The sequence below is a fragment of the Archocentrus centrarchus genome, chromosome 19, assembly GCF_007364275.1.
Source record: "Archocentrus centrarchus isolate MPI-CPG fArcCen1 chromosome 19, fArcCen1, whole genome shotgun sequence".
In the NCBI taxonomy this organism is placed as follows: Eukaryota; Metazoa; Chordata; class Actinopteri; order Cichliformes; family Cichlidae; genus Archocentrus; species Archocentrus centrarchus.
In genome coordinates, this window is record NC_044364.1 from 21,480,007 (window position 1) to 21,498,462 (window position 18,456).

Below are 18,456 nucleotides of genomic sequence, written 5' to 3' on the forward strand. Positions count from 1 at the left end.
TGGGAATGTACTTTCAGCAGATGCCACACTTTCTCGCCTCATGAATGTTTGTGTCTGTAAAAATGCTTCTTAGAAAGATGCAGCTGCAGGAAAGGAAAGATGAAAGTGGGTAAAGTTCATGTTCACTGGCAAAAAATACGTGAATGATCGACTTTGAGCTCCGTGATGGTCTGCGCTGAGTCGCAGAAACGAAACTTAAGCTCCTCATGGTGCCTTTACTGTCCCCTCGGAAGTAATGTAAAACAGAAAGCTCAGCCTGGATATACGCCTCCTTTCTCATCCTTTCTCCTCCTCTCGTTGTAAGGTTTGTGTGCCTCCTCGTCTCATGATAGCTTTTGTATTTCTGGCCAGTAAATTACAGCACAAAAAAAAAAGCCGTAAGATTTAGAGGAGAGGAGAGGAGAGGAGAGGAGAGGAGAGGAGAGGAGAGGAGAGGATGATGGACACTAGGAAATGAGGCGTGTCTCCAGAGTTTTTTCTTTCACATGACTTCAGCGGGGGCCATGACATCTCAGAGCGGCACGGAGTCCAAAGGTCTATCAGTCAAAGCTAGCTGCATACAGGCTTCATCTTCATCATCTGTTTGTTCTCGCTGAGGAGGAGGAGGTCTCTATTTACCGAAACATGAGGTCAGTCTGTCAAACTTCCGCTCAATCTAATAATCGATCATTTATCATAAAAACCAACCTGAGTGGACCTTTAAATCAGGTGTCGTGCCAAAGTAGTTATCCCTGACATAAATTGTATCCCCGCCCTGGAGAGCGCGCAGAGGAGGAGGACGAGGAGGCGGAGCCACTTGCCATGCTTTACGCTTCCTTCCAAAATGTGGGGAATTTTGACGATTATTCTTTTTGCCTACCAAAAACTACAGGGGATACACATTTTTTATGAGGTAGGACAATAAGTGTGCATTATAGCAGGGGGCACAGATTTTGCAGACGGAGAAACAGCCTGATAAAATGTGTATCCCCTGTAGTTTTCGGTAGGCAAAAAGAATAATCGTCAAAATTCCCCACATTTTGGAAGGAAGCGTAAAGCATGGCAAGTGGCTCCGCCTCCTCGTCCTCCTCCTCTGCGCGCTCTCCAGGGCGGGGATACAATTTATGTCGGGGATAACTATTTTGGCACAACACCGGCAGCAGTGTACGCGGAAGAATACAGAGCAGTATAGTTCTGTGAAACTTTAATAGTGGAGAAGTGACTCATTTTGACTCGTTTTGCCCTCCGTGAACGATCAGTCTGAACAGCAGCAGTGAGTTTATACGCTGACCACAGTCCACCAATTATTTGGGACTTTCTCTGTATACGAAATGACATCAGAGGAAGAGGCGGAGGAGAGAGAGAAAGAGCAGGAGGTGCAAATTACAGCAGTGAGAAACGCTAAAGACTAGTTTTACCTGTTTTACCTCTCTGTCTCTCTGTCTCTCTCTCTCTCTCTGTGTGTGTGTGTGTGTGTGTGTGTGTGTGTGTGTGTGTGTGTGTGTGTGTGTGTGTGTGTGTGTGTGTGTGTGTGTGTGTGTGTGTGTGTCCAGAAGATGGATAACAAGATCATCTGACATACTTCATTCTAGTGATGGGAGTTTTTTTTTTTTACAGAGCACTTTTGACTCCCGAGTGACTCCTCAGAGTTTTTGGTACCTGAAATCAAATTTTTACCAAATTATGTTTAAAGTGAATATTAATGTAAAAATGTAAACTATATTAAATGATTATTATGTATTATTTTTTTATACTTATTTTTATGCTCTATTTATAGACTGAACATGGAATAGAGTGCTACAAAAACAAATTACAAAATACAAAACCAAAGACTCATCTAAATTAGACAAAAAGGTCCAAACTCTGTGTATATAATTTTTAAATTTGAAACTGTCTACAGTGAATTAACACAACATCAACAACACGTCACTCAACAAAATATAAATTAAAATGTGCAAAACAAAATGAACAACCAGCTTCCAGGTGACAGTTTTTTTTGCAAGTCTTTAGACTCAGGGCCTGAGCTCTGAGGGGCTGATGGTGTTTCTCCTTTCAGTTATGATCCGCCCTGTTTTAGAGAGATTCTCTCTGTGGGGACAGATGTTGCTAATACACCATCTATACATCACATGTGCCCTCGAACTGTCTATCATATTAGGATGGGGTGGCTGTGACTCAGGAGGTAGAGCTGGTCATCTACCAACTGGAAGGCTGGTGGTTCAATTCATGGCTGCTCCAGTCTGCATGCTGAAGTATCCTTGGGCACTCGAACCCCAAGTTGCTCTCTGATGCAACTACCAGAGTGTGAATGTGTGTGAATGTTGGATAGAAAGCGCTTTGAAATAGAAAACAGTGCTTCTATGAGTGTGTGTTAATGGGTTTCACCCGATTAAACAGAATTTGTCTGAAGATTTGAAACTCTGGGAGGTCTGGGTGAGCTGGTATGAAAGGAGGTGTGAATGCTTGATCACATGCTGGTTGCAGAACCAGGATCATCAGGTGTGTCAGAGGACTGAGCGGCCTTGAGTTCTGCAGCTCAGGTTGAGTCAGTCCAGGTTTGGATGCTATCACTCTGATGGTCCTCACAGCTTTTTTCTTTGTGGCTCTCTTAAGTGAAGGTAGCAGTGCTCTGCTCAGCAGGCTGCAGCAGCTGCAGTGTCACTTCACCTGGGACCTGAAGAAGGAGTCTGTAGACCTGGAAGACCTGAGCACCCGACTGCAGAATGACATACAGCTTCAGCTGGGGAAGCCGGGCGCAGTCGCTCATTCATACAATTTCTTGGCTTATGTCAGGTACAGTTTCTCTAGCTGTCTGATGAAGGACAGGTTCATGTGGCTCTATTCTACTTATTCAAACTGCCATACTTTTATTTTTAGGACTCTTCTAGAGAAGAGTAGAGCTAACGTTAGTCAGAAGAAAGACAGTTTTATTTGCTGAAGCCCATCTGACCAAAGAGGACTTTGACCATCAGAGGAAACTGAGGTCAGCATCAGCAAGGCAGTCAATTGATGGAAGGATTGTTTGGTTTTCAGGATCAGAGCCAACCCTGAGCAGTCTTTCTTCTGGCTAATGCTACCTAACAGCAGCTTTCCTGCTACCACAGATGAATTTCAAGTTATCTCATGCAACAAAATCCTATCTGGAGTAGATAGGGCTGGCTAATATAGCTATCTGGCCATTCTCAACTTACTTTATAAGCTAACGTTCCAAACTCACCATCACCTGATTCATGCAGCCTGGCCAAGCTACAGTAAGCTGAAGAACTTTAGCTTTCTTGCTTTATGTTTACTCATTTCAATTTTAATAGAAACATGTAATATGTAGACAAATATTGGAGTACTGGATTGGGATTCCTAGTAGTACATCCTCAAGTGGGCACTATCTGTATATAAATCTTTAGGAAGAGTAATTACCTGCAGACCCCAGAGTTCTAAAACCTCAGCTAAAACCCTCAATCACATTATCAAAAAGTGTTAGCTGAGCTCTCAAGTAGGTTTCTTATCTGGCATTGTAAGGGATTAAACACCTGCTGTGGGACTTTTATTGTGGACCAGGACCAGCTGTACTCTTTCTAAGTGGAGTTGGCAGAAGTATTACTCCATCAAAATGTCTTAAGAGCTTGTAAAAAAAAAAAAAAAGGCACCTAGAGTTCTTTAAAATTTTGAATAGATTTCACCTCTCATCTGAGAGAGCTAAAACCAAAAGGTGGAGAGTCCCAGAGATGTAAACCCTAGTGGGGGCTATCCCCTTTGGAGGTAGTCACTGACCCGCTATTGATCATAAGTGTCATTACATGAGCCAAGGTGTGAAAAAAAGGTATGGGTCATTACCACCAGGTGGGTTAGGTGAAACCACTATGAGACCTTGAAAGAGTGTCCTTTATCCTTCTGGTATAGATGTACAGCTGAGTCCTGTCCTACAAGACAAAAGTCTAAGAAAAGACTTTCAATGCCTTGGTCTTAGAACTGAAGAAGCCTCTTGGGTGAGAGATAAAATGTCTTCAAAAAATGTTTAAAAACCTAAAGCAGTTAGTCACCTTTTTAATGCTCTTGAGACTACCATGACCTGGATGGCTGAGAACCTACACAGACGCTCCAGCAAATGCAATTTAAATATAGAAAATGAAGTGTCAATGGTTATTTAAGCATCTGTTATGATGACTTTTTGGTCTTCAGGTACCTTCAGGATCAACAAGAGGAAGCATTGTCACATTTAAACCAATCAGAGGAGACCATCACTGAGAGGTATGCTGATGAGAGTGAGAGACGCCTCATCGTAACATATGGAGATATGGCCTGGCTGAAATACCACACTGGAGACTACACACAGTCACAAAGCTACTGCCAGAGAGTCGAGGACCAACTGGTATGTTTACCAGTTAGTCCAAATATTATGACCACATGCTGCTGAATCTCTTAAGCTTCCTTCTCTTTCTACAGTTGAAGTATACCACTGGTTCTTCAACAAGTCTCCTTCCAGAGGTGTATGGAGAAAAAGCCTGGACGTACCTCAAGTTTTCAAGGTCTTCTCTCTCAAAAGCCATCGACTGTTTCCGTAAAGCACTTGAGGTCCAGACTCGTGACAGCGAGTGGAACGCTGGCTATGCTATCGCCCTCTTTCGCACAGAACTGGTCAGTTTTATGATGCTTATGAAGACTGAATGAACTTATATTCCTCCAGACAGCAACAAATGATCACATTCAATTTCACATTACCTCAGTGTCAGTGTGGTTCTCAGAATTTTCAGTGACTAATTTTTTTTCATTGAAGCTGAAAAAAACACTTGAAAACCATAGACTAACCAGTTTCTCATCTGCAGAGGCATTTAGAAAACTTAGAAAAGGGTGAGGAATCTCCAGCCATCAAACAACTTCGCTTCGCCCTGGAGGTCAACCCTGATGATGCCGTTCTGCAGGCCATGCTGGCTGTGAAGCTGGTTGTCTATAAGAAATTCCACGAGGCGAAGGATCTGGTGAAGAAAGCACTAGAAACTGATCCTGACAACCCTCATGTCATCCGCTACATAGGAAAATACTTTCGTATGCTGGTAGGTCAGAAAGTCGGGTCTTATAAAAGTTGATTTCTGCTTACTGGGTCTTGAGCTGAGGAGCAGCAGACTAAACAAAAAAAAGTCAAGAAGTCTGTATGCATAGACTCATCTGCAGTTCTTTCACAGTTTTTTATTTTCGTTATAGAATCTGTTCTAACAGTACTTATAGTATATAAGGCACCTAAAGTGTTACAGTTAGAAACCCAACAATCCAGCAGCATTCAATGAGGACAACTTGACGATGGTGAGGAGAAGAAACCCCAAACTCAAGGGGAATGGCTGTCTCACTGGCCTGCGGGAAAAGGTACCAGATGATTGGGCTCACAGATTCCAGTCTGGAAATCTCTCTGGACCCTTCCCCCATGAGATTCTGTCCTACAAAACCACAAACACAGTAACCGAAGGCACATCCCAAAACCCACTACAAGGCAGCCCTAACAATAAAAGCACTAGTAGGACATTCATGAGCCTGCAGAGCAAAGTACTGACTCTTCCAGAGTCTGTTCATTTTTCATCAACCACGTCAATAAAGATTCTTTATGTCAAAGATTATACAGCCTTTTCCCTGACCTTCATATAATCCCCAAAGGTTGGTGTTACTTCATTTTGGCCTGTTGAGTGTTTTTTAGTCTGGTTCTGTGATTGTTGCTGGCTTCAGGATTTGGCCTCATCTGCTTTCCTATTTTAAAATCTTGAACTATTTTTTTATACCCAAAACACCTCGAGTATTTTTCTCTCCATTCTACTCATTCAAGAGTGTGAAAAATTGAGCATGAAAACCTGACGGATATGATCCTCTGTGGACCCCTGCAGCAAACAAATATCTATATTAATGTTTTACAGAAAGGTTCAGAATCAATATTCCATGATAATTTAAAATGCATGAATATAACAGGCGGTAGATAAATTAGGTAATATTATGGCTGTTCCCTCAAGACACACAAGACATTACAACCATTTTTCTACATACTGCTTAGAGTCTTATACACGTGGCTGCATTGACTATGTCATTATGACAAGCCGGCCAGTTTAAGTGGCTGTATTTGGGTAGAAAATATTGTGAAGCTCATAATATTGATCCAGAAGTTAAAGAAGATGTCACAGTGAGCACTGCAATGGTTAATTAGTCTATACTACTGACCAACTCTTTATTTCTCAAACTGGAGGAAGTTTGAGGTTGCAGCAATTTAGTTTCTGAAGATAAAAAGGACTCTCAAAGTGTGAGCCAAAAGAAAAAAGAGCTACAGATTTCTGATGCAAATCAATCAACACATAAACTCCGGAGAAGGAATATCAAAAATAAGTCATAGTGTGGGTCATAGTGTATCCCCAGATGATCTTCTGGAAGCAGAAACTGGAACTATTTATTAAGTTCAGCAGTGTCGTTTCAAGGAGGAAACTGACATGCTTTCATTCAGAAAAGCTATCAGGAAGGGAAGTTTTAGTTACAAACTGGATTAGAGACAGAGGACGACTGAGTATGGCATTTCTGTCAGACTAAACCAAGCATCCCATGATCTTATCCAAGGACAGCATGTTGCAGCCCTCATCCTCAGGGAGATTCACCAACAGCTGGACCATAGCAGAAGAAAATATAAGAGGAAATTCTGGATTACAAAGGCTAATCCAGCAATAAATGCATCTGACTGCTGTATTTGCAGTGTGAAAGCTGGAGAGCAAAAGCTGCCAACTGAAAGGATCTTTCTTCATCTCCTTCCATTAACAAATGTCTGATTTGACTATTTTGGACCAGTCGAGGTGAAAAGAAGAAGCAGTCCGTGCAAACAATATGAAGTGAGCTTTATCTGCTTGACAAGTAGAGTTGTTCACCTTGAAGTGCCAAACTTCTTAGACACCAACACATGCATTAATGCCTTGCAAAGCCTTATAAGCTGAAGAGAGGTTAACTTTGCCACATTCAATCAAACAGTGGTTCCAGTTTTGTTGGTGCAGAGAGGGAACTAAGGGAAGCAGCAAAACACAGGAGGCATTACTTCAACAGGGAATCACGTGGAGTCACACTTCGGTGGTGTGTGGGAACATATCATCTAGATGATTAGAAAGGTGCTGCTGATCTGTACAGGGTATACCCTGCCTCTCATGCTATGCCAGCTGTGATAGGCTCCACCCCCCCACCCCCATGATAGGCTCTAACCCCCAACTGATCTGAATATCTCTGTCTGTTTCAGGATCAACTGGATGAGTCTATTGATATGTTGGAGCGAGCGTTGAAAAGGGCCGATCAGTCACCTTTCATCCACCACCAGCTGGCTCTGTGCTACAAAAGGAAGAAAATTGCCGAGCAGAGCCACAAACCTTTCAGCAACCAAAGTACACACAAACATGCTGCATATCTGAAGGTACTGTTACACTTTAATAAACACAACTCAAAGCTAAACCCTGCTTTGCTGCTCTACAGGAGAGGTGCGGTACTGGAGGCGTATTTGTATTCGTCACCTTGAAGAGGCTGTAAAGATAAGGCCGTCCTTTGTCCTTGCATCGACTGATCTGGCACTGCTGTATGCAGAGGAAAGAGATATAAGGAGGTACTCCTCTGTACAAAGCTACAGTGATTCTTCCTCTTTTTTCTCCCAGCATAGAAACTGAAGACTTAACATTATTTCCTGAAAATCCCCTCATGTCTGATCACATGCAGCTTAAAGCAGACAAAACCTGTAAGCTGGAGAGGAAATGGCTTCTCACTAATTTAGAAGATCTTCATTTAACCCTCTGTAAAGCTAGGACATCTTACTATTCATCACTGACTGAAGAAAGTAAGAACAACCCCGGGTTTCTTTTCAGCACTGTAGCCAGGCTGACAAAGAGTCGGAGCTCTGTAGAGCTGAGTATTCCTTGTCACTTGGTGTTGGCTCTCACTGCGGTATTGTATCACTTCCTGTTCCTGTTTCGGAGTACAGTCGTGTTTTGCTGTCTGTTAGCTGTTAAATCTGTATAGCTCGATCTATCTCGATAACAACATACTTTAGTGTAATCTTCACCTACTTTATCTAGCACACTCTTTGCCGAATCACCTGTAGTCACATTATTCACTTTATTTGTTTTTAGAAATTCGCTAGCTTAGCTCAGCTAGTAGCTTAGCTCTTAGCTGACTCACTACCAGCATGGCTTCTTCTCCTGTCTCTCCTGCACTTTCCTGCTCTGGGTGTCACATGTTTAGTTACTACTCGGCCTCCTTTAGCAGTAATGGTACTTGTAATAAATGTAGTCTGTTTGTAGCTCTGGAGGCCAGGCTCTCTGAATTGGAGACTCGGCTCCGCACCCTGGAAAATCCTATATCTAGCCAGGCCCCTGTAGTGGGTGCGGACCATGGTAGCTTAGCCGCCGTTAGCTCCCCCCCAGCAGATCCCGAGCAGCAGGGAAAACAGGCCGGCTGGGTGACGGTGAGGAGGAAGCGTAGTCCTAAGCAGAAGCCCCGGGTACACCGCCAACCTGTTCATGTCTCTAACCATTTTTCTCCACTCGGCGACACACCCGCCGAGGAACAAACCCTGATTATTGGCTACTCTATTTTGAGAAACGTGAAGCTAGAGACACCAGCGACCATAATCAAATGTCTTCCAGGGGCCAGAGCAGGCAACATTCATGGAAATTTGAAACTGCTGGCTAAGGCTAATCGTAGATTTGGTAAGATCGTTATTCACGTCGGCAGTAATGACACCCAGTTACGCCAATCGGAGGTCACTAAAATAAATATTGACTCGGTGTGTAACTTTGCAAAAACAATGTTGGACTCTGTAGTTTTCTCTGGGCCCCTCCCCAATCAGACCAGGAGAGACATGTTTAGCCGCATGTTCTCCTTGAATCGCTGGCTGTCTGAGTGGTGTCCAAAAAACGACGTGGGCTTCATAGATAATTGGCAAAGTTTCTGGTTAAAACCTGGTCTTGTTAGGAGAGACAGCATCCATCCCACTTTAGATGGAGCAGCTCTAATTTCTAGAAATATGGCCAAATTTATTAACCCTAAAACCTGACTACCCAGGGTTGAGACCAGGAAGCAGAGTTGCAGTCTTAGGCCCCATTTACACGAAGCCATTTTCACTGGAAACGGTGTCGTTTTGATGCGTTTCAGCCTTTCGTTTACACGATAGCTTTTCATAAATGATCCGCGTTTACACGATGACATGTGAAATGATGAAAACAATGTAGTTCCCATGCCAGGCCACAAGTTGGCATTGGTTTTCTCTTTGCAAAGTTTGTTTATGCAAGACGCGCTGGAGTGACACAGTAGGTAGTGTGGCAAATTGTTCTTTACTTACAAAACGGACTGACGATGAGGTTGGATCGCTGGTGCACACAACGCTGAATTACAAAACGGTAAAAACACAAGAAAAGCATAAGAAGCACTCGTGAATCCGCGAGTACTGTTTATCAGTTTGCGCGTGCGCGAAAAACTGTGCCCGTCGCAACCATAGTGCGCATGTGCGAGTCGAGCGTTTTCAAATCACCCCGGTTTCAAGTGTTTACACGAGAACGCAAGCCGGTGCGTTTCTGAAACGCTCCGCTCTGGACCCCATTTCCGAAACACATCGTTTTCACTCCGTTGTCGTGTAAACAGAAGGGTGAAACGCATCAAAACGATGGCGTTGTCGTGTAAAGGCAAGGCCGAAGCGCATCAAAACGACGCCGTTTCAAAATGAAAACGGTCTCGTGTAAACGGCACCTTACACGCCTCTCTGCAGCTTCTCTCCTCCTGCCATCCCCCCAAAACCCCATCCCCATAGAGTTGGTGCCTGCTCCCAGACAACCAAAAAACAAAGCTAAAATCAGCAAACAGCTATTTAAGCATAAAAATTCAAAACCAATAAATAATACAGCTTCATCAACTGCACCAAAAAATAAAACAATTAAATGTGAATTATTAAACATTAGGTCTCTCTCTTCCAAGTCCCTATTAGTAAATGACTTAATAATTGATCAACATATTGATTTATTCTGCCTTACAGAAACTTGGTTACAGCAGGATGAATATGTTAGTTTAAATGAATCAACAGCCCCGAGTCACAGTAACTGTCAGAAAGCTCGAAGCACAGGTCGAGGAGGAGGAGTAGCAGCAATCTTCAATTCCAGCTTATTAATTAATCAAAGACCCAAACAAAGCTTTAATTCTTTTGAAAGCCTGACTCTTAGTCTTGTCCATCCTAATTGGGAAAATCAAAAACCTGTTTTATTTGTTATTATCTATCGTCCACCTGGTCCTTACTCAGAGTTTCTGTCTGATTTCTCAGAATTTTTATCTGATTTAGTGCTCAGTTCAGATAAAATAATTATAGTGGGTGATTTTAACATCCATGTAGATGCTGAAAATGACAGCCTCAACACTGCATTTAATCTATTGTTAGATTCAGTTGGCTTCTCTCAAAATGTAAAGGAGCCCACCCACCACTTTAATCATACTGTGGATCTTGTCCTGACATATGGCATAGAAACTGAAGACTTAACAGTATTCCCTGAAAGCCCCCTCCTGTCTGATCATTTCTTAGTAACATTTACATTTACTTTAATGGATTACACAGCAGTGGAGAATACGTTTTATTACAGTAGAAGTCTTTCTGAAAGTGCTGTAACTAAGTTTAAGGATCTAATTCCTTCATTATTATGCTCTTCAGTGCCAACACAGTGCAGAGCAGCTACCTAAACTCTGCTCCCAGTGAGGTCGATTATCTCGTCAATAGTTTTACATCCTCACTGCGTATGACTTTGGATACTGTGGCTCCTCTGAAAAGGAAAGCTTCAAATCACAAGTGCCTGACTCTGTGGTATAATTCACAAACGCACAGCTTAAAGCAGATAACCAGTAAGCTGGAGAGGGAATGGCGTCTCACTAAATTAGAAGATGCTCATTTAGCCTGGAAAAAAAGTTTGTTGCTCTATAAAAAAGCCCTCCGTAAAGCTAGGACATCTTACTACTCATCATTAATTGAAGAAAATAAGAACAACCCCAGGTTTCTTTGTCAGCACTGTAGCCAGGCTGACAAAGAATCAGAGCTCTGTAGAGCCGAATATTCCTTTCACTTTAACTAGTAGTGACTTCATGGATTTCTTTACAAATAAAATTTTAGACATTAGAGAAAAAATTAGTCATAACCATCTCAAAGATTTATCTTCATGTTCGGCTGCTTTCAGCACTGCTGGTATTTGTTTAGACTCTTTTGCTCCAGTTGGGTGCCGTTTACACGAAGCCGTTTTCACTGGAAACGGTGTTGTTTTGGTGCGTTTCAGCCTTTCGTTTACACGATGGCGTTTCAGAAACGATCCGCGTTTACACGAGGACATGTGAAACGATGAAAACGATGCAGTTCCCATGCCAGGCCACAAGTTGGCGTTGGTTTTCTCTTTGCAAAGTTTGTTTACGCAAGACGCGCATGGGTGGAGTGACACAGTAGGTAGTGCGGCAAATTGTTCATTACTTACAAAACGGCCAATGTGAGAGGTTTTGTGTGGACCGATGATGAGGTTGGATCGCTGCTGCACACAACGCTGAATTACAAAACGGTAAAAACACAGGAAAAGCATAAGAAGCACTCGTGAATCCGCGAGTACTGTTTATCAGTTTGCGCGTGCGCGAAAAACTGGCCGTCGCAACCATAGTGCGCATGTGCGAGTCGAGCGTTTTCAAATCACCCCGGTTTCAAGTGTTTACACGAAAACGCAAGCCGGTGCGTTTCTGAAACGCTCCACTCTGGACCCCGTTTCTGAAACACATCGTTTTCACTCTGTTGTCGTGTAAACAGAAGGGCGAAACGCATCAAAACGACACCGTTGTCGTGTAAACGCAAGGCCGAAACGCATCAAAATGACACCGTTTCAAAATGAAAACGGTCTCGTGTAAACGGCACCTTGGTCTTTCGGAGTTAACTTCAATAGCTACTTCCTCCAAACCATCAGCATGTTTATTAGATCCCATTCCTACTAGACTGTTCAAAGAAGTCTTTCCAATTGTTGATGCTTCTATCTTAAAAATGAGGTATTAAAGGTACTGCACTGCAGTGGTTTGAATCATATTTATCTAATAGACTCCAATTTGTTCATGTAAATTGAGAGTCTTCTTCATACACTAAGGTTAATTATGGAGTTCCGCAGGGTTACGTGCTAGGACCAATTTTATTTACATTATACATGCTTCCCTTAGGCAGTATTATTAGAAAGCATTGCATCAATTTTCATTGTTATGCAGATGATACTCAGCTTTACCTATCAATGAAGCCAGATGACGCACATCAATTAATTAAACTGCAGGAATGTCTTAAGACATTAAGGCCTGGATGACCTCTAATTTCCTGCTTCTAAATTCAGATAAAACTGAAATTCTTGTACTCGGCCCCACAAATCTTAGAAACATGGTGTCAAACCAGATACTTACTCTGGATGGCATTACTTTGGCCTCCAGTAACACTGTGAGAAATCTTGGAGTCATTTTTGACCAGGATTTGTCCTTCAATGCACATATTAAACAAATACCGTATTTTTCGGACTATACGTCGCTCCGGAGTATAGGTCGCACCAGCCAAAAAATGCATAATAAAGAAGAAAAAAACATATATAGGTCGCACTGGACTATAAGTCGCACTTTTTTGGGGGGGGGGGGGGGGGGGGGGGGTTGAGGGTTGATAGAATCCGAGACCCAGAGCAGAAATTCCATCTTGAACGGCAATTTAAAATAATAATGGATTAAAGAACAGGACGAACACGGTTACACCTACGTTATGCTAACGTAGCACATTCAGCTACATGACGCACAACGAACACGCGTTCGGTATTGTAACGTTGTAAACACACTTCCAAAGTCGGCGATATTCACAACAAAGGTCGTCTTTATTAACAGAAAAACGGCTGCTGTAGGCCACAGCCACGCCAACCACAACTACAACAGCGGAACAGCAACGCACACACACAGGCAAGCTCTCGGTCTTTTTCTCTCTCTCCATGCTGCCTTCACGAACCTCCCGAACAGTCCGAAATCCCACAACATCAACACGCTCTCTAACTAAGAGAATCGCTACAGTATGTTAACGTAACATTAAGTTATTCCGATAACCATAGCATAAAGAACATACTAACAAGTTAACCAAACCATCAATCCATTGAATTCTTCATCCTCGGTGTCACTTCTAAACAATTCCGTACACTCCGTAGACGAAGAGCCGCTTCCTCTTCTGTGTCGCGTTAGTCAGACTCGTCGTCAGCTGCAGTTCCAATTATTCCAGCCTTTCTGAATCCCAACAGGATGGTTTGTCACTGAAGCCCATGTTTTCTTGATCCATCCAATGACTTCCAGGAAAGTTGGCTGGCGCATTCTCCCAGTTGCCGTTAAGCTGTGCTCTCCATCCATCATCCACTGCGCCCACAGGTTACGCAAGACTGCCTTAAAGCTGCAGTTCACGGAGATGTCAAGTGGCTGGAGTATTTTGGTTCATGTGTTATAAATGTCACATATACGTCGCTCCGGAGTATAGGTCGCACCCCCAGCCAAACTATGAAAAAAAGTGCGACTTATACTCCGGAAAATACGGTATGTAGGACCGCTTTTTTTGCATTTTGCATTTCTCTCAAAGATTCTTGAAAGAGTAGTTGTAAAACAGCTAACTGATCATCTGCAGAGGAACGGTTTATTTGAAGAGTTTCAGTCAGGTTACAGAATTCATCACAGTACAGAAATAGCATTAGTGAAAGTTACAAATGATCTTCTTACAGCCTCTGACAGTGGACACTATATAAATAAAATTGAATTGAATTGAACTGAATCGCTGTGGATTCATCATTATCTCTTTGTTTCCCAGGGCTGAGAATATTTTCCTGCAGTGCTTGCAGAAGTTTCCAGAGTTTGAGGAAAGTCTTTGTCAGACTTTCCATCAGCGCTACGCTGACTTTCATCTCTATCACAAAAAAAATGAAGTTGAAGCCATCGCCCACTACACCAAGGTGAGTTTCAGGGCCCAAAATTCTGTTTGGTCCTCACCCACCATCCCTAGAGAAAATGACGGTGATAGACAGGTGACACATCAGAGGGCAAATCAAAAATACCACACTGAAAAAAAAAAATTAACTTACATTTAATTTAAATTAACTTACATTTTTAACTTTATTTTTGCAGAATTTTCTGGTAAATTTTACAGATTTGTCCTGTTATTTGTAAATATGTGAAATATCAATAAAATTACAAAAATAGAATCTGTTAAATAAACTCAGTATCATTTAATATAATTTTACATATGACTTTTTTAATAGTTTATGATGTTAAAAATATCAAAATATTTTTGTAATTACTTTATATTTGACAATATAAAAATGTTATTAAGGAATGAAAGAGTTAAATCTGGAACATTCTGCAACCAATCAGATTTCACATTTTAATTTTTATGGATTTATATTTATCTCAAAATAGTATGCCATCTGCATTAAAGGTACTGCACTGCAGTGATTTGAATCATATTCCAGTTCATGTCAATGGGGGGAGGGGGGTTCTACGCTAGGACCAATTCTATTTAAACTACACATGTTTCCCTTGTGCAATATTATTAGAAAGCATTGCATACATTTTCATTGTTATGCAGGTGATATCCAGCTTAATCTGTTATTGAAGCCAGATGACACAGCAGTTAATTAAACTGCAGGAATGTCTTAAAGATATAAAGGCCTGGATACCTTAATGTCCTGATAAAACTGAAGCTATTGTACTTGGCCCTACAAACCTTAAAAACATGGTGTTTAACCAGATACTTACTCTGGATGGCATTACCTTGGCCTCCAGTAACATTGTGAGAAGTTTGTCACCCAGGCCTTGCTCATAGGGGGTCGTCTGATTGTTGGGTTTTCTTTGCGTTTCTTATTGTAGGGTCTTTACCTTACAATATAAGGCACCTTGAAGCAACTGGAGCTGTGATTTGGTGATATATAAATACATTTGAAGTGAATTATCAAGTATGTTTCATGACAAAGATGCAGATATTCACACTCTCTGAGACACACGCACACACATAACACAACAAGATTGTTGGTTTGTGTATCCCTTTTGCTTTTGGTTTTGTTTTGTTCAGGTGCTGTAAAAAAAAAGAACATTCATTTGGACTGATCTGGATTTATCTTCATGATATTGTCTCCTGCTTTTTTTCCCTTTGTAGGGGCTGCTGGTAGCACTAAAAACAGAAGCGAGGAGACTGTGCAGTAAGGTGAGCACTACAGATTAAGCAAAGGTTACGTGTTACATAAATTCACTTAGTGTTGACACCAAGACCCATAAGGCATGATCAATTTCCTGCATCTAAATTCAGATAAAACTGAAGCTATTGTACTCAGCCCCATGGTGTCTAACCAGATACTTACTCCAGATGGCCTCTATCTTGGCCTCCAGTAACACTGTGAGAAATCTTGTAGTCATTTTTGACCAGGATATGTCCTTCAATGCACATATTAAACAAATATGTAGGACCGCTTTTTTGTATTTGCGCATTATTTCTAAAATTAGAAACATTCTTTCTCAGAGTGATGCTGAAAAGCTAATTCATGCATTTATTACTTCTAGGCTGAACTATTGTAATTTGTTATTATCTGACAGTGACTAGAAAGCATATTTCTCCCATATTGGCTTCTCTTCATTGGCTCCCTGTTAAATCTGTTAAAGCTTATATTTAGGGCTTGATCAGGTGACTCTGAACCATTCCTTAGTTATGCTGCTATAGGCCGAGGCTGCTGGGGCGGGGGGGTCCAATGATACACTAAGTGTTTCTTTTTTATTTACCTCTTTTACTCTTTTGATACTCCACTCTACATTTAATAATGTAGTATGGTAGCGTATAAAACACTACAAGGTGACCATTGTGATTTGGCACTATATACACTGAATTTAACTGACTTGAATGAATCACAGTCCTGGTCAAAGGGAATCAGAGCAGTCTGGCCTAAAAATATGTCTTTCATTTTGAACACAGAAATTAATCTTCATTTGTTCCTCCATATTGTCTCTGCAGAGACTGAAGCAAATCGCTGAGAGACGTCTGTCAAAGAACCGGGATGATGGCGAGGCTCACGCTTTGCTGGGTCAGGTGGCCAAAGCTGAGGGCAACAAGAAGAAAGCTGCAGAGTTTTATGAGAAAGCTCTGGACTGTGACGTGGACAATGCAGAGTACCTGTCTGCGCTGTGTGAGCTGCGCATGGAGCTGCAGTGACGAGAACATCAACCTTTGAGACTTTTATGACTTTTAAGACTTATATTCATCACTGTAGCACTTGTGATTTTATCAGAAAAATTATTATTTAGTTAGAACAGAAATTCTGCAGGGTCAGGGTTAAGAAAACTTTAGTGAACACTAGTGATGTGTGCTTCTGTGTCGAGGCTTCGAAGCATGTATCGAGGAATTGAGGGAGACCTTTGTGAAGCGCGTATCGAGGCTTCTGTTGGTGACGTTCGAAGCCTCGCAAGCCGGCCGTACCACATGACTGATTCAGGAAATGATTTGCGGGTTCGGCGTGCGATTCGAAATCTGAGGGGCAGCGAAACGCGATGGATCCCCCCTCACAGTGTGTGGTATTGGGGACTATTGCATGTTGGTTTGCAGTCTGTTTGAGCTGTTTCTTTTTTGGTGATGGAACCAGCCAGAAAGAGGAGATTTTCCCTGTCTGGGAACATTTTGAGCTGATCTCTCCTGATAAGGTGTGCGCATAGTAATAAATTATGACCCCAGCTTCCCCTGTGAAAGGGTATTTTCTAAAGCGGGCAAAGTCATTTCCAACAAAAGAAACCAGCTGAAGCCCAGCACTGTGGCAAAGCTGTTATTTCTAAATAAAAGCAAATAAATAACACAGTGGTGAGCACAGTTACAAACCAAGTAACACAATCACATTCACATCACAACTCTCCCCAATTTATTTCCACTTTCCCTCTTGACCCCAGCATTGTATCATAAAGACAGACACCATATTAGTTAGTTCAGTATTTATTTATTAGCATCACAAAAATCATTTATTCTGTTCAGAGCTTCACGCACCAAAGCCTTGGTGTAATTATAATCAGTCTGCCTGTTTTACATTGACTGCCCTCTTGATGGCGCAGTAGAGTGTTTTATTTAGAGTTTTATTCTACTTAGCAACACGGTGCAGTGACATGTAGCCACCCTCCTTAGACAGAGATGTACACGTTTTGGCAAAACCTTCAAGGATAAGATAAATGTATTTTTCTCGGAGACCGGGAAGGCCATAAATAAAATAAACATATCTCCCAAAGACCGTGAAGTCAACCTGGAGTCCATTGGTCCACTATTCGTCTGCTCTCTATCTAATTTAATTATTTATTTAATTGCCTATTATTTGCTTCAGCCACTACTTATTGATTTCTTTATATAACGCTTTATACAACACGTTTGCATTTACCCATTCTGCCTGATTGTTGGGTTCTCTCTGGATTATTGTCCGGTCTTTACCTTTACCTTACAATATAAAGCACCTCGAGGCGACTGTTGCTGTGATTTGGTGCCATATTAATAAAATTGAATTGAACTGTTCAGGTGTATCCAGGCCTCCTGATGCACGTATATCTCAGAAAACATCATGACTCTGATTTACAGCTGATTGTTAAACAGTTTGTTTGCTCCAAATGGCGGAACAGTGTTCGTGATACAGGATATTAAGTTAGGAACTGTGATGGTAGCGTCATTCACATGGACATGATTAAATAAAGTTAAAAGACGTTGAAGGAGAAGTGACTCGTCTGCAGCTCAGTGAGACTCAGACAGGACGTCCCTCACTTTTTACTCAGTTTTTAACAGCAGAGTCACAAAAACATTCATTTTAAGGTTCCGACTGTCGAATCTCTCAGCGTTACTGTGAGCTTCACAGTTTCGTCATCATCACAGACTTCTGTCACTTTGATGATGACGGTGGTTTTTCTGGCTGCATTCAAATGAAACACCAACCTATCTCACCTGAGGACAGTCTGCAGGTTTCCTCTGCACCTGCTGACACATCATCTCAGTCTGAGGACACCTCCAAGGCACCACCCACCACAGGTACAAGGTAACAAGTAGCTGAACTTCTACTGCCATGACCTGCTATTAAGTATGATTTGGTGGTACTGACAAAATGCAGGCAGCCAAGCTGGAGGTGACAGAGCTGAAGATGTTCAGATTATCACTGGAAGTGACCAGTATGGGCAAGATCAGAAATGAGGACATCAGAGGGACAGCTCAGAGTCAGAGCGGCTGAGATGGTTTTGGCATGTGCAGAGGAAGGAGGGTGGATATAATGGAGCTGCAGACAGGAGAAAAAGAGGAAGACCTCAGAGGAGATTCATGGATGTAGTGAAGGAGAACATGCAGAGGGGTGGGGTGACAGAGGAGGATGCAGGGATAGGGTGAAATGGAGGCAGATGATCTGCTGTAGAGCCCCCCTAAAGGGAGCAGCCAAAAGAAGGACA

General features: G+C 42.0%; 1 protein-coding gene across 1 annotated transcript; it reads left to right on the plus strand.

Annotated features, from left to right (window-relative positions):
* Positions 1–406: 406 nt before the first annotated feature.
* Positions 407–17,590, plus strand: LOC115798736 (interferon-induced protein with tetratricopeptide repeats 5-like). Its single transcript, XM_030755689.1, has 10 exons — positions 407–629; positions 2,593–2,772; positions 4,156–4,345; positions 4,420–4,611; positions 4,800–5,027; positions 7,220–7,361; positions 7,450–7,576; positions 13,829–13,970; positions 15,170–15,217; positions 16,016–17,590. The coding sequence occupies exons 1-10, from the start codon at positions 625–627 to the stop codon at positions 16,211–16,213; spliced, it is 1,452 nt and encodes a 483-aa protein (XP_030611549.1). The 5' UTR covers positions 407–624; the 3' UTR covers positions 16,214–17,590.
* The last annotated feature ends 866 nt before the right edge of the window (positions 17,591–18,456 follow it).

Bases quoted from the DNA above. Each gene is read 5' to 3' on its own strand.
- LOC115798736 (XM_030755689.1), top strand. The intron at 7,577-13,828 runs GTACTCCTCTGT...TTTGTTTCCCAG, and splicing joins GAGGAAAGAGATATAAGGAG to GGCTGAGAATATTTTCCTGC. The intron at 15,218-16,015 runs GTGAGCACTACA...TTGTCTCTGCAG, and splicing joins CGAGGAGACTGTGCAGTAAG to AGACTGAAGCAAATCGCTGA.